General features: G+C 45.3%; 1 protein-coding gene across 1 annotated transcript in view; it reads left to right on the forward strand.

The window, feature by feature from the left end:
- The first annotated feature begins 3091 nt into the window (after positions 1 to 3091).
- The window catches only part of GLIS1 (GLIS family zinc finger 1), a 203957-nt gene continuing 191058 nt past the window's right edge, over positions 3092 to 15990 (forward strand). Inside the window, exons 1-2 of the mRNA XM_054073241.1 lie at positions 3092 to 3245; positions 4037 to 4238. Of these exons, the coding sequence (XP_053929216.1) occupies positions 4037 to 4238 (202 nt within the window). The 5' untranslated portion in view covers positions 3092 to 3245. The remainder of the gene's footprint in view (positions 3246 to 4036; positions 4239 to 15990) is intronic.

Genomic DNA, 15990 nt, shown 5'->3' on the forward strand with positions numbered 1-15990 from the left:
CTAAATGCTGTTTTTTCCCTATGCTGGAAGCAGCAGGATTACCCTGGTTACACTGCATTCTTGAATATTTCCCTCAGTAAATTTTACTGCCTCTTCACGTGTCACTGGGATTTCAATCATTACCACAGTGTATTTGTGTCTTAAATAACTGCTGTTTCTGGTAGCACTGCCAGGTGCCTTTAGGATTTCCAAAACGAAGAGAGTGAGCTGCTCAGTCCTGAGGGCTCCATGGACGGATGCGACTGGGGAATGGATGTGGTTTAGCAGAGCACTGAGGGGTGTTGTGTAGCTGTAGAGCATAGCCACACAGAGGGATAGTGCATGCTGAGAATTTGTGCTTTGCTTTTGTAAATCCCAAGGATTTACCATTAAACTGCAGCATTTGCACTTGCTAGTTTGTGTTTAGATTTGTTTCCTAGAGAGGTAAGGTGGGAATTTCTCCCTTTTCATAGCACCTTGCTCCCATTAACATATTCTGGGGACATTTACTAGTTTTCAACCAAATTTGATAGAGAGCTATTAACTTCTAACAATTTAAGATGTGGCCTTACAGAAGAAAAAGACCCTATTGCAGCTCCCACTGAAGGAAAAGACTGGCAAGCTCCTTCTTTGGTAAACCTCAGGACATCTATGCTGGGCAGGAAAGGGGAGAGGCACAATGCTCTAAGAACTGTTTGTTCCATCTCAAGATCTCGTGTCTTTTATGGAGAGTCACCTCCTTCCCACCAAATCCACAACATTCATAGCATTTGCCAAGAAAAAGTCACACCCTCTTGTCTTCACTATTCCTTTACTCTGCAGGGTGGCCTATGTCATTAAGGGAATGAATAAAACTACGATCCAGGCACTCTGTGCAGCTTCTGTGCTGCAAGAAGATGAAGTTGTCTGTCGTTTAGCTGTGGGATGCCCCTCAGGAGGAGCGTAGCAAGACGCCAGTTCAGTAGCTGTCCCTCCTCAAGCTAAGCCTCCCAAGCCTCTCCTTTAGGTTTGATGTGAACAAGCATGATTTCCAACTAGATGTCCGTCTGATTTATATCTGTGTAAATCTGGCGGGACTCTGAGTCCCTCCTGTCTTTGAGCTGTCCTGGTGTGTCACAGCCATGCTGCTCTGCACCTGTGCCGACAGCAGCATGCTGGACAGCAGGGTGCAGACATCCTCGAGCCAGCAAAATCTTGCTGGTGCAAAACTGCGCATTGTAGCTCTGCCTGTGTTTGCTTGGAACCAGGCCCAAGTTAATAAACCCAGCTAGATTGCTTCCAGACCCAAGCTAGCCCAGGAGGAGCCAGTGCAAATGTCACTGCTCTGTGCTGCTTGCTTCTGAGCTAGCTTGGTTCTCTCTACCGGAGCGGGCCAGCTCCAGGCACCTGTAGGATGGGAAGAGAATAGTGCATGGCCACTGAAGGCGCCCAAAACTGCATCATTGATGAGATGTGTTGGCCAGCTTCTACCCACTTCCAACACATCTCCTGCTCCCCAGGCCATTGGCAAGGCTTTTGCTCTCTCCTGCTGCTCCTCCCTGACACGCTGCAATTGCTGTGGCTTTTGCACAGAAGCTGTTTATAGGGCGCTGCAGGATCTTCTGTGCCAGGTGGTGGTTTGTGGGTGTCCCTGCCTGTTGTGTGCCTGGCACAGAGGCAGCGGGATGCGTGAGCTGGTTGCCTTGGGAGAGGCGCGGAGCACCTCGAGGCCTGCGGTCACAAGGGCACATACCAGGCCCTGGGCAGTAACATTTATTTTTTTTTCACAGAATGACCCAAGTTGGAAGGGACCCACAAGGATCATAAAGTCCAACTTCATGTCCTGTCCTGTCCTTGCCTAGGACTACCCCAATATTCACACCGTGTGTCTGAGGGCATTGTCCAAATGCTTCTTCAATACTGTCAGGCTTGGTGCTGCGACCCCTTCCCTGGGGAGTTCCAGCACTCCACACTCTCTGGGTGAAGAACCCTTTCCTCACACCTCACCTAACCCTCCCCTGGCACATCTTCCTGCCATTCCCTCGGGTCCTGTCACTGGTGACCAGAGAGGAGAGCTCAGCGCCTGCTCCTCCTCCCTTGTGAGGAAGCTGTAGACCACAATGAGGACTCCCCTCAGTCTCCCCCAGGTTGAACGGACCAAGTGACTTCAGCCGCTCCTCATAGGGCTTTCCCTCCAGACCCTTCACCAACTTTGTAGCCTCCTCTGGACACTCTCCAGTAGCTTTAGATCCCTTTTATACTGCAGTGCCCAAAGTTGCACGCAGCACTCGAGGTGGGACCCGGGTAGAAGGGGCCGCAGGACACGGCTGCCCCTCTCGGGCGCTGGCTCCCCTGCCCCTCGCCGCCACCCCGAACGCCCGGCTCTGTCTCCGCACTGCTGCTCTGCAATCCCCATTGCCCGAGCCCCGGGGGCGGCCCTGGCGGCGCAGCCCTGCCCCTGCCCGCCCCGCACGGCGGCACTGGGGCAGCGGGGCTGAGCCCCGGGTGCAGGGGGGAACGGGAAGCGGGGCTGAGCCCCGGGTGCAGGGGGGGAACGGGGAGCGGGGCTGAGCCCCCGAGCACGGGGCTTGAGCAGGGCTGAGCCCCCAGTGCAGGGGGAGAACGAGGAGCGGGGCTCAGCCCCCGAGTGCAGGGGTAAACGGGGAGCGGGGAAGTAGGGAGAGGGACTGAGGGTGTGAGCCCCGCGAGCCCGGGGGGTAGCGCGGAGCAGGGCTGAGCCCCCGGGCGTGGGGGTGCAGTGGGACGGAGCTCCTGAGCCCCCTGGGCGGGAAGCGGGGCTGAGCCCTTGAGCACGGGGCTGGAGTGGGGCTGATACCCCAAGTGCAGGGGGGAACGGGGAGCGGGGAAGCAGGGAGAGGGACTGAGTGTCTGAGCCTCCGAGCACCGGGGGGGGTAGCGGGGAGCAGGACTGAGCCCCCGGGGCGTGGGGGAAAGCGGGGCTGAGCCCCTAGCGCACGGGGTGGTGGTAGCGGGGAGCGTGGCTGAGCCCCGAGCCCCCGCACCGGTTCGGGGCGCCCCGGGGCCGCTCCCGGGTCGGAGCGCGCTGTGCCCGCCGCGCCGAGGCGCTGCCCGCGCGGGGCCGCGATCCCGGCGCCGCCGAACCCGCCCCGCGGCGCCGCCGCCGCGTCCGCCGTTGCCGGGGCGGCCGCTGCTCGGATGCCTCAGCTGAAAGGCACCGCCACCCGGGCCCCCTCGCCGCCCGCCCGGGTGCGGACAGCCCGGCGGCGGCGCCCGGACAGGGAGGAGAGGCGCCCGCGGTGTCCGCGGTGCGTGAGAGCGAGCCGGGCTGCGGGAGGGGGGGCCGCGGGGGGGAAGGGGGCTGCGGGCCCCAGGGGCAGAGGCTGGGGCTGAGGGTGCTGGAGCTTATGGGGGCAGAGGCTGCGGGACCGAGGGGGCTGCGGGCGCTGGAGCTCCGAGAGCAGAGGCTGGGGCTGAGGGTGCTGCAGTTGAAGGGGCTGCGGGGCTGGAGCTGGGGCGGCAGGGGCTGAGGGGGCAGAGGCGGGTTGGGGTTGCGGGACTGAGGGGGCTGCGAGTGCTGGAGCTGAGGGGGTTGAGGCTGCGGGGGCTGCAGAGATGAGGCTGGAGCTGGAGCTGAGGGAGCAGAGACTGAGGGAACTGGGGCTGGGACTGAAGGGGCTGCGGGACTGAGGGGCTTGGGGTGCTGGAGCTGCGGGGACCGGGGCGGCGGGGGGTGCGGCACTGAGGGTTCTGGGGCTGCGGGGGCGGAGGCTGAGGGGCTCAGGGTGCTGGGGTTGGGGTCAGAGACTGAGGGAGCTGCGGGACTGAGGGGGCAGAGAGTGAAGGGGCTGGGGCTGAGGGGGGTGCGGAGGCAGAGGCTGCGGGGCTGAGGGTGCTGGAGCTGAGGGGCGTGCGGGACTGAGAGGCTGAAGCTGGGGCAGTGGGTGCTGGAGCTGAGGGGGCCGGGGCTCGCCCCTTGCGCCGCCCGGTGCCAGAGAGCGGCGGGGCGGGCCGCGCTGTGAGCTCGCGGGGCAGCGCGGACACCGGGCATTGCCGGGCGGCGGCTCCCGGCGCTGGTCGAGCTCTCTCGAACCCTCAGATGTCCTTCAAAGTGACTGTCAGCAGCGACCGCGCGGAGCCCCGGCAGAGCCCCCCTGAGATGTCAGCGCCTCTGCTCGACTTCGTGCCTAGAAGAGCCAGCGTTTTCGAGAGGATCTCCGGGCTGCCCAGGGCGCAGGAGCCGCGGGGCGCGAGGGGCTCCAGGGACCATTTCCAGCAGCAGAAGCACCAAAGCCTGAAGGGTGAGTTTAAGGGTGTGTGAACCCAATGCTGCCACCCCCAAAGAAAGCATCACCGGCGGAACAAAAATGTGTATCGAGGCCCTCCACCCCCTTCTGTTTAGTCTTCGGGATGTTTTCTAACTTTTATTTCACTGCAAGCTTTAGAACTGTCTTTTTTTCCTGTGCACCTTGGAGGTGCAGGTTAAATCAGACTTTCTTGCCAATGGAAAGCAGGGTGTTTCTTAATATTCTTTAAGAAATCCCGAGGTGAGCATCTCCGTCAGTTCTGAGGGAGCGCTGCTGGGTTCGGTCCCTTCTCCCAGGTGGCTGTTGGACGATGGTGCTGAGCACTGGGATGGCCTGTCCTGCACCTCAGCGTGCCTGTGGGATGCTTGTGAGTGTGCCTCACTGACAATAAACGCAGCAGTTTCACCACAGTTGCTTCGATTTGTAGTTTGTATTTCAAGGAGGTGTTACAAATGTTGGATTCAGGCAGTGTATTCCTCAGACTTAGGATTCCTGGTGCCTCAAAGGCGTAGGATAAGGTCAAATTCTGCTAGTTAACAAATTCCTGGTTTTCATGCATTCATTGTTAAACAAGTGGCACTGAAGTTAGGTTAAGGATTGCCCAGTGAAATCTATTAGTTACCCTTTAGAGCCAGAACTTGTTAATTGAACTGGAATTTGTTAATCAACATTTAGTTTTAAAATAAGCCCTCTAAGGCATCACTGGATGGATTCAGAGGGAATTCAAACATTCCATTATGCCCCAAAGCCACTTACAGAGACATATGCACCTAAGGTTATTAATGTTAAAGCAATATCATTTGTACAGTTAAAAAGGTAATTATCTTTTTTTTTTCCTCAGTCCTTTCCTGTTCTGTGTTTTAGAGGCATACATGTGGTTATCTTGTTGGCGGAAGACAGTTCCCATAAGATTTTTTCAAGGCATCCCTTTCAGTTTACTCTTCCGCAAAGTAAAAGTAGACAGCATGCCCTTGGACTAGTAGCATTTTCTTTTGTGAGCTTGTTACCTAGGGTGATGGCACCTTTCATTGCTGTGAAGTTATGTTAATGAACACCTCAATCTGTGCAAGGTCTGTCCTGCAAACCGTAGGATGTGTTTGTTTATCGCCAGTGAATACAGACAGAGTGGAGCAGTAGGTTATAAATTACCTTTTATATTTTCCTGGTTGTTAATGCTGTGATTCTTCTCTTCTGATTTAAAAGAAAAAAAAGGTCGTTAATGTTTGGCAAGAATGAAATGAAGGTCTGTTACACAGAACCAGGTTTGGAGGGGGGAGAAGGATGATTCACCAAGTATGAAGGGAGGGCTGTGAGCCCTGGTACTGCTGTGCTGCTGCGTTGCTGCCTGTAGAAGGGACTCATGAGACATTGAAGTACTTCGTGGTCTCGTGAGTGAGGTTGGTGCCACTTGACTAGGATTTGTACCAGTTTAAAACCCTACCCAAGCAGACTGCTGAAACATTTTCTTTCTCTTTTTTCTTTTAACTTTGAGCTTATCCTTCTTTTCATGCTTATTTGTGATGTGGATGCTGCAGCAGGATGTAGAGAAGGGTGAGAAGTGTCATTTCCATTCACTTGGGACTTTTTATGGTAGGTGTAGGTGGGAACTGGGAGAAGGATGCTAATTCATCTTTCCTGACTGATGAGTTTTCCTTTTTCACCACTGGAGAAAGAAGTGTGTTTTAAGTGTTGTTGCTGTTTCTTGTTTAATGCATTTTCTGTTCAGGGTGTTACCTTGTGGTTGCTTCAGCATATGGGTGATTTGAGTCATGGGAGTAAGTATGAGGTATCCAGGGGAAGGATGGGATTCATTCACTGAGTGTGGTGACTGTATGGATAATAGAATTTTCTGAAGATGGCAGTACCGGGGTGTTTGAGGGGTAGAGTTTGTTTTGTATGTTTTTTTTTTTCTTTCTTTTTTTTCTGATTTTTTTCCCTGTGCAGGTATTTTCAGGAGAAGCTAGCAAAAGTAGAAGTTTGGGCTAGAGTCTGATCTCAAATGTGTGGGCTGTGCTGCTCCTTCTGACCTGTAGGGTGTCGGGTGTGTCTTAATGTCCACTCAGGTATTTTGGAGTTCTCCCACTGAGTGCTGGAGCTGCCAGCCCTGCTCAGCACTCTGTGCTTCTGAGTCAGTCCTGCAGAAATAGCAGAAGTCACTCAATTGCTCACTGTGACCTAACTGTAAAATCAGAGCTGTTCGTATCTAATGTGTGCTGTGCTGCAGACGGGAGAGCCACTCATCTTCTGTCAAAGAGTGGTGTAAATCATCTCCCAGCAACTCTGATTCTCTCCCCCGGAAGATAAGAAAAGGGCCAAGGACGGCTGTATGTGGATGTGATGTAACAAGATATAGCTAAGAAGTGGGAATGAGGGAAATACTCAGATTTACCCAGTAAAACATTTTGGGAAGGAGACTGATGACAGCTTCATTTCAGACCATTGTGCTGTGTTTCTCCTGTTCTCCAGCCCCAGAGTACCTTGGACCTGATAATTCTCTTTGCAGTCTGGCTTAGATTACAGAATGTGCCTCCTGGTTTTGGGTTTTCCGTAGTTGAAAGCTGCAAGTAAAAGACTTTTTAACTGGAGCAAAATCAATTTTTATAGTTGCCTGTAAAAAATACTTTTTTTCTAAACATGGCTTTACTTATTATAATTTTTTTTCAAAAGGAATCAAAATGATACACTCATTACCTTGCTATTCAGAAGGGCAACTTCGAAGTAATCGCAATGGAGAAAAAGCATCCTGCTGTTATAACGTGTATGTGGTGTTACTCTAGTGCTTCACAGTATTTAAGTTACGACGCTGCAAAATGCTCCTGTGCCTGAGCAGGTCTTCTTACATGAACAGCCAAACGAACCCTTGAGGGGGGGTGATGAGGATTACTTCTGGGAATATGATCATTTGGATCTAAGCTTCACAGGATGGAGCTGTTATTTGTTTACAAAAAATATTGATATTTTGGAATTGTGCTTCATGTTTTGTTCTGTTTGGGAGCTGTTTAAAATAAACACCCAGTTTCATCCAGCCTCCTCCTCCTGGTATGATTGGCTGTGATGCACACCACGCTTTTCTTGATCATTGACTTCCCTTTGTGTCACAAGGCAGACTGTTTTCACCAAGACAGTGCTTCTTAGAGGCATTTGTGGTCTGCTCAGCACAGAGTTAACTGTACCATAAGGTATGAAGTCCATTTTACAATGTTTCCTGGTATTCTGTGGTTTTAGTTCTGTTTTGTTGAATTTTATGGTATTATATAGTTTTAAAAGTAGCACAGAACAAAACAGTTACTGTCAACAGGAAAAAAAACTTTTGGGAAAGAAAGCTTTAGTGGTGACAAAAGAGTAATCTATAAAGATGTCAAATACCTCAGTTTTTTTAATGCCATTGATTATGGTTGTTACCAGGAAGCACTTCTCCTTTTCATTCTTTTCCAGTTTCATTCGGTGTACCTAATTCATGACTCAGTAGAAATGACGAGATTTATCCTGTTAGTCGTGCCACTGGGAAACCATCCAAATGGCCCAGACCTTTGCAGTAACTGCTTCAGATATTAACTTACAGTGCGCAAAACAATAAGCTGTTCGGGTTGCAGTAGTTGGATGTTTCCTTGTTGAGGGTATTTTTTATTCAAATAAGGAGAAAGTGGGTCGGGTTTATTTGGGTTGGGTTTTTTTTTTTAGTTGTAGCTGCTTTTGGCAAACACAAAACTAACATATTGAAATGTATTAATTTTCTTCTGCTGTTGAGGAAGAGGATTAAATCTTGCCATTTCAACCCCCCGTGACTGTTCCCTTGGTTAGCGGGACAGTCCTTGCATCAGGAACAGCTTATACTGTTGGGATTCTAAGCAAAAGCATATGTTTTGGTTATATGATTTCTTAGGTGCATCAGCTGGTATTGGGCCTGATTCGACCATCTTCTTTCATATACCTTGTCTGTATTCACGGGAATTATCCCGCTGGAGCAAATGCGACTGCCTAGAGCTGATAAATATTGTATGGATGGATAATGCGACAGGGAATGGGCTCACTGGTATGGTCATGTCTAAACTCTCTCAATTTAGAGCAATAATAATAAAATTTTCTTCTTTTTGCTGCAGTTCTCTTGCTTGCTGCATTTAAACTCTCCACTACAAAAAGGAATTTGAAGGTTTCTTTGAACAGAATTTACAGTTATAGAACTCATTTTTATTTCATGGCCTGCGGGGGTTTTTTGTTATTGGTTTTTGTAAGGGGAGAAAGGAGAAGAAACTGCAGATTGGAGAATGTGTTCACAAAGTCATTTGGGATAAATTGTGACTGTCCTCTCCTCCCTTAAACTGGCTAAAATGCTTACTTGTCTTTAGCAAGAAAAAAATCTGTCAGTTACTTGCTGCTGAAGGAAGTTCTTCTAATGATTTGTGTTGCGAAATCAGAGTCACTGAATTGAAGATGATGCTTTCATGGATTTAATTTAGAAGAGGTTTAATTGTGTTTAATAATTAAAGTCTTTGTTATTTAGGGATTGGTAGTAGAGAATATTTAGTAAATACAAACCAGAAGATCTAACGTTTGAGCTGTCATATAAAGGCATTCAGAACTTGTAAAGTAAAAGGAAAAACCCCTATTCTTTCTCAGGAAAAAATACAGCTATTGGAAAAGAGGAAGGGAATAAATATTGCATTTGTCTTAATATTATGTAGAATTATATGGAATAACAAATAATGTCAGATTACACAAAACAAGTCTGATCTGTGGAAGAGATTTTTTTTAGCTTCTTGTGTCTTACTTAAAGGAATAGAAGTTAAAAGTAAGAAATTACTTGCTCTGGCTTTAAAATGTTATATTAACATATGTAATGAAAATTTGGATTATTATATACTCTGCTAAATGGGATGAGAAGAAAAATATCTTTTCCTTTCTTCTTTTATAATAAGAAAACCTTTACATCTTGCAAGTGCTTAAGTACATGCCTTACTGTGTTCCTGTCAGTAGTCTCATCAACTGCTAATAATTTGGACTTAGAATATTATAAATTACATATTCAACTATATCTAAATGATTATTTGTATGTTAGAAGTCAACCCTGTGTGCACATGAGCTGTTCAAGTGTATGCTGAGGGTTTTTGATAGATTTGAGATTATATTTTGGAAGTGCTTTTAGATTCTATTTAGTAAAACGACTGAACGCAGAGTTAGCATCTTTTGGAAGATAACACTTATTGCAACAGAATTGTTTTGGGTTTTTTTTCCCCACTTCCAGTGAGCAAAGATGCTCAGTATCTTGAATAAGAGGGACAGAATTTTACTCTAAGTGATTAATATCAGTAGGAGTCTTGTCACTAACTTTAGCTAGGTCAGTATTTCAGTCCAAAGATTTCAGAAGTTCTTTTATCCTGTGTACAGGGAAAAGCTCATAGAACAAATAACAAGCTTGTATTAAATCCATCTGTAAGCTATGGAGTGGAATAACATATGGACTACGAAGAGAAATTTGTAGTAGAGTGAATATAATTTCCTTCTTCGGTACTGTGATTACCATTGTTCTAGAAATGTGAACCTCTGCTGTTTAGTGATTTTAGAACTGTTGAAGATGTTGATGGCAGGGTAATTGGAGAGACAATATAGATGTAAACCATTCAATTTTGTACTCCAGGTTTTGATCATTATACGTCAACAAGCTTGAACAAGACATGCAGTCTAGTAATCATTTCACAGTACACGAAACTGCTTTTAATAGGCTGTTGTTTTTGTTTGCCTTTTTTTTTCCCAGCCACCAAACGTTATTTCCCAGCACACTGATATAACTCAAAGAATACAGGGTTCCAAAGCAAGGGCAGTGCTTACTAGCTGTGGTACAGTGTAATCTTGCCTTACGACTGTGCAAACAATAGCAGAAGTATGTGTTTCTGAATATGGCACAGCTGTTATCTTCTCCACAGAGTGGGGAGCATTACAATGACAGAGACAGAACGACCAGTTAAAACCACTCATGCCATTTTATTGCGTTTAAATGGAGCATGTAAAAAAAGCAAGGGCCGGTTCTACCATTCAGATAAGTATCAGTTCAGACTACTGCAGTACTACTTTTCTGCACAGGCTTTGAAGAATAGAGGCAAAGAATTCTGTTTTTTACTTCCCCTCCTATTACGTTTCTGGCACCCACTATGTGAAATCTCAGTTGGAACCTGGAACTTTCTGTTCTCGGAATCTGTGCTTCGCTGGTAACCTGGAACAGGGACTCTTTTTTTTTTCTTTTTTTTTTTTTTCTTTTTTACTACGGTCATTAGTTTGGCTATATTAAATGATTGTTAATGATTAAGATTATTTGTAGAAAGAGGACTGCTTGAAAAAACAGATGAGACATTGCCAGGGCTACAGTAGGAAATAAACCCACAGTCTTGGTTTTAGATTATTGTTATTTTGTGTTTAGGACTTACAAGATTGAACTCAGTCAAATCATCACAAGGTGCTTGAGCTCTGACTCTTTTCTTCCTTCTTTTTTTTTTTTTTTTTAAAGCAGTGATATTGGTTTGAATCTAATAATTATGTCTGACTTTTCTGTCATTATGTCTGAATGTATATGTGATTATTTTACATAGTGGATTGGTAAGGAGCACTGTAAGTGAATCTACCCGATCAAACTTATTTGAATGGTTAAATGAATGCAAAACATTTTAAACTTCATTTAATTCTGTTTTTTATATGTGTGATAAGAAGAGGTCTTTGTGAGAGCTATAGGGTTGTCAGTTGTTTTAGAATGAGGGGAAAGCAAATACATTCTTACATGTTTTTTTGCATATTTAGCCAGAGGGAAAAATGACACTAAGGCGACATCATCAAGTACTGTAAAACTAACTTTTTAATACAGATCTCCTTTGTTGTTTTAAGTGCTTAAGGAGTTGGCAGTTTGGTTTATTTTGGAACTTGCTGAAGTGTGTCTCCAGGGGCCTGGTATTTTAATACCTAGTAGAAGGTTGTATAACAGTAGATGATGTTTTTTGCCTTTCCAGTGCTGTAAATAAATTACACGTGCTGGCTTGAAGAACTTATCTGAGGTGTAAATCAAAGGCTAATGCAAGATGAGAAAAAAAGTGTTATCTTGTCACTTGTTAAGATTTTTTATCTATTTATCTATAATGAGATATAAGAGCAATAATATGTATAAAAAATATTTGCATATTGTAAAAATTGACGCTTCACAGCTTCCATTCTGTAATCCTATCTAAGTCTTGCTTGTCTTAAAAGGAAAATAGATACATGTGTCAGTTTTGGAGCATAATCTTTTTTTTGAGTTTAAAGAATGATAAATGTGCATGTGTGTGACACAACATTTTATTAATATGAATGCTTGGCTAAATACTCCATGCTTAACGCAATCCCCATTCCTTTATAACAAGTTTAAATATTAATTCTTTGGAATGCTAGATGCCTAAAGCTAGATAGAAATGCTGTGCAGTTTCAGATATCTAGGAGTGGGCTTGTGAAACAGGATATTTAACTGGGAGAGATGAGTAGCACATTTCAGAGTTATTAGGGCAGAACAGCAATGCAGGAGGATAACTTCAAAAAAAATTGACAAAACTGTTTTCTGTGCATAAGGCTTAAATACCTTAGAGTTATTTATGTGAAATAGATTTCCTATGTATGTAGGCTCTAGACTGCATTTTACATTGTTGTTTTGTTTAACTTCTTTTTAGCTGCCTGCCCCTCTCCAAAGCAGCTGGCTTTGATTTATCCCGAACCCTTCACTGAGAGCAAACGATCAGTCACTTTCGATGACTGAGTGTTGTGCTGTTTGATGGAACATCTCTGTAAGTGGCAGACACTCCAGAGAGAGGACCGAGTAGGACAGGAAGAGTGCTCGAGGGAAGCAGCATTTTCCATTCAGAAGGACACATTTAGGTCCAAAACAGCTCTTGCTTATTGTTCCTTATGTAAGTCCTGCCTACCTCCCAATCCACATCTATGCTGACCAGAAAAGAGATTTACAGTGAGTACAGATAAAAGAAGAAATTCTATTTTAATTCCCAGTATTTTCTGGGAAAATCCCAGAAAAAAGTTAAAATCAGGTCTCGTAACTCTTGCTTTGCCCTGCTGCTGCTGCTAAAATAGCAGGGAGTTGTAGCATTCATTTCAGGAGGAGGACGACAGTACTGATTGTTCTTTGAAAATCCATCTGTGCTCTTTTGAGGCACAGAAGAGAAGATCCAAGTGTTAAACTCTCTTCCAGAGAGAAAACTATACAAGCAGAAGCAGACCAGTAGTTCAGATGCCAAGGTCAGTCGACATAGCACATGCACCTTTCATTTTAGTTCCTGTTCAAGACCCTGCATGGGTCTAAGGCTGGTGTGATCTACCATTGTATGTGAAACAGGCAGAAATGGTGAAGGACTGAGCCAGCAGCTAACCTGGGCAAGTATAAATATTGTGGATGGAAGAGTTAGGGTGCTCGAACCCTATTCTAAGCTGTACCACTTGTATCATTTTGGGCAAGTCTGTGTACTGTTTGGGATGTTTCTACTGCAAGAGTGTAACAGAGTATGGTGTGGAGAAACACAAGCTAGTTTTGGAGCCAGAAACGGTGTGGTTGTTTCAGCACACCATCAGAGCTAGATTAATTTTCTATGCTAAGGGACAGAGTTTGTTAGTTCAGGTGCAGTGTGTGGGTGATGTAGCTGGTCTGTGTTTGAGATCTGATCTGGTGATGTTGCAGGATGCAGGATGCTGCATAGTGGCGTGTGGCTGTATCAGCTTGGGGTGGCACTTGGTTGAGTATGGCTACACAATGTGTGTATGGACCAGATTTCTCTCTCTTTCTTTTTTTGAAGTACGTGATGCTTGCCGTTGTTGGCAAATCTCAAGCGTAAGTGGTGAAATGTGCAAAATATGTATTTATGATGTTTGGGAGAGTAGGGCTTTTAATGGAACATTTTAATTTGGCTTCTTATTGCTTGGCATCTGCTTTATGCTGCCAGTTGCAGAATTGTTGCTGAGGAACAAATTCTCCCATTTATTTTAGTGCTTGACACCTGAGGTGCGGGAAGGGCGGCTACAGTAAGGGTGCTATGTTGGAAATAGTCAATAATAAGTACCTGTTAAGAGGAAAATTGCCCTCCCTGGTTTGTTGGAGGAAGCAGCTTCAGGGTTACCTTTGCTTTCCAGCGGATGGAAGAGTCTCTTACAGCTGTTGTTCTCGAGGCAGGAATCACCTGATAGACTGTATGCCCTAGGTTTGACGTGCCCGTAGCTACTATCAGGTTCTTGAGATACCCATCATTCTGGCAGAACAGATTTTGCACATAGTTAAGACTGTCTCCCTGGTCTTGAGGAAGAAAAAAACCCACTAAATTCCTCTTTTCTGGATATCTCATTGTTGTGATGCTGAGTTTCCTTGAAGTCATCAGAGCTGGTTTACGTTCAACTGGAACTGAGCTGACTTGATTTCACTATCGCTAGCTCTGGTGCCAATCTGAAACGATGCCATTTTAAAACCAAGAGTGGATAAAAACGAGGCTGACATGAGCCCTGGAGGGCTAATGCATAGAAGTTTGTCCTGCAAGTATGAACTCAGTTCACGTGGCAATAGAAAAAGATGTCTCACATTTAATCTGAACGGTTTTGCTTCTTATTTTTCCTCTTGCCAACTCACCGTCAATTGGCTTATACTCTTTTTCTTTGCGTTGTTGAGCTATTTGATAAAGTTTACTGACTTGTTGTATTTTTGTGGGGATAAGCTACAGACTCTGTGTGCGAATGGTTCTTTTTCAAAACGCAGATGCCCGTGCAGTTCAGCATCTCTATTATTTGAGCGGGCGTGTGGGAGAGTTAAGGGGATGTTTCCTGCTAGAGTCCACTTGCTCTTCCTCTACCCCTGAGTCTCAATAAATTATGCCTTCTACTCTCTCAGCCTCCTGGCCTCTGTCTTTTACTTTGTACAACTTTGCTGTTGGCTTATTATTAAATATATTTACAAACAGTTGTAAATGATTTGTGGGCTAAATATGTATAAGTATGGCAACTAGTGTGAATAGCTTTTTTTTTGGTCTGTTGAATGTGCAAATACTCGAAATCTGTCGGGATGAGTTGGCTTTTATTTGAAACATTATTCATACAAGATCTCCTTTCTCTTACTGCATCCTGTCAGAAGCTGCTAGGCAGAGATTACTGGCATGAATACTCAGACTACTTTGTCAAAATTCACTTTTATGCTTATTTGCTTATAACTTGCCACTTCCACAAATACTTTTATGTGTACAATCTAAAGGTGACCAGCATCTAGAAAGCGAAAGCAAACCATTGGAATTGCTGATCATCAGTAGTGTTTCGAGCCTGAACGTATGATGGCATTGGCCACTAGTACAGTTTATTTGGAACGTTTGAGTGAAACGGTAGTGTTTTGCAGAGGCTTGCTGCTGCAGTGATACCCAGGTTAAGTGTCTCAAAATGGTACTAACCTGCTTAGGGAACGTCCCTTGCTAAGGATTAGTGTTAATGCCAACAACAGAGTTTTTATTAGCTGCTGGAGAAGTTGCTGGGAGATTTGAAAATTAAGAACAGTAAACATTAGAAGTGATAAAGATGTTTTATGCATGGGGTGGATATTTCAGCAGCAAGCAGTCACTGTAAAGTGACAGGGCAGCAGTTTCAGAGCCTAGATAATAGGAGACTTGAAAGGGAACTTGGTGAAATAATCTCATAATCAGCTAGCATTTAGGTAAAAATGAAGTATGATACTATCACTAGAGAAAACAATCTGAAAGATTGGATACAGCTTCCAATGTGAGAGCTTCTGACTGCAGCATCTGCTAGTTTGATGTGTAGCCCAGTTTTAGAATATAAGCTAGACAAGAGAAAGACGATCTAAACGTGGAATCCACCAATTTATATATCAGAGTTAGAATTTGTGTGCATGGTGCCCACTTACGGTTCAGTTTTGTTCTGCTGGTGTGGAAGAAAATCTGTTATATTCTTTCCAAAGCTGAGTGTGGTTGTAGGTTTTTCCCTGTTGGGGCTAAGTACTTTGTGAAATGCACCTGAAATTCAGCACCTTCTGTCTCTTCTGCGTTGTTTTATTTTTCCACAGGGATGATGTGGGCTTGGCACTAGGAAGGACATTAACTAGGCATATGCTTAGCTTTTGGCATATGATGCCCTAGAAGGCTGTAAATTGTTTGTCACTGTAGTTTGCAAAGAAAGGCTGGATGGAAATCCTACTGTGGGATGTAACTCCTACTGTGGGATGTAACTCTTCGGGCTTGACTTAGTTTCCTGTGACATTTTTATTTCCCACACTGAACTGCTTGGGTGTTATGAAGAGTTACAAGAGGTCCCTCAAACTGTTAATACTGCAGGCCTCTGTCTTCTCTGCCTCACTGAACAAAGTTCAAATCCCTCCTTATCTAACGTTGGTATTTCTATCCACTCATTTATTTGTCTAGAAAACACTGAGAAGGCACACAATAAAAAAGTGAGTGAAGGGCTCTAGGAGCAGCAGTTAGGAGAGCCAGTGATGGGACAACTGGGCATGGAAAATGATTGATTTCTATGTGCAGAGCAGTTGTGAAATGTTCTGTGGCGTTCTGGGGACATGCTATTGCTAACAAACGATTGCCTGTTGGGGATAGAAAATGCCAGCCATTGTTCTGAAGAAGGAAATAGCCTTATTGATACTGAATTAGGCTCACATTGAATTATTATTATTATTCATTCACAATGCATCCTGTTTTCCAAATATGAAAATTAACTGACCATGCTGAAGTCTTCC

This window comes from Cuculus canorus, chromosome 8, assembly GCF_017976375.1.
Source record: "Cuculus canorus isolate bCucCan1 chromosome 8, bCucCan1.pri, whole genome shotgun sequence".
NCBI lineage: Eukaryota > Metazoa > Chordata > Aves > Cuculiformes > Cuculidae > Cuculus > Cuculus canorus.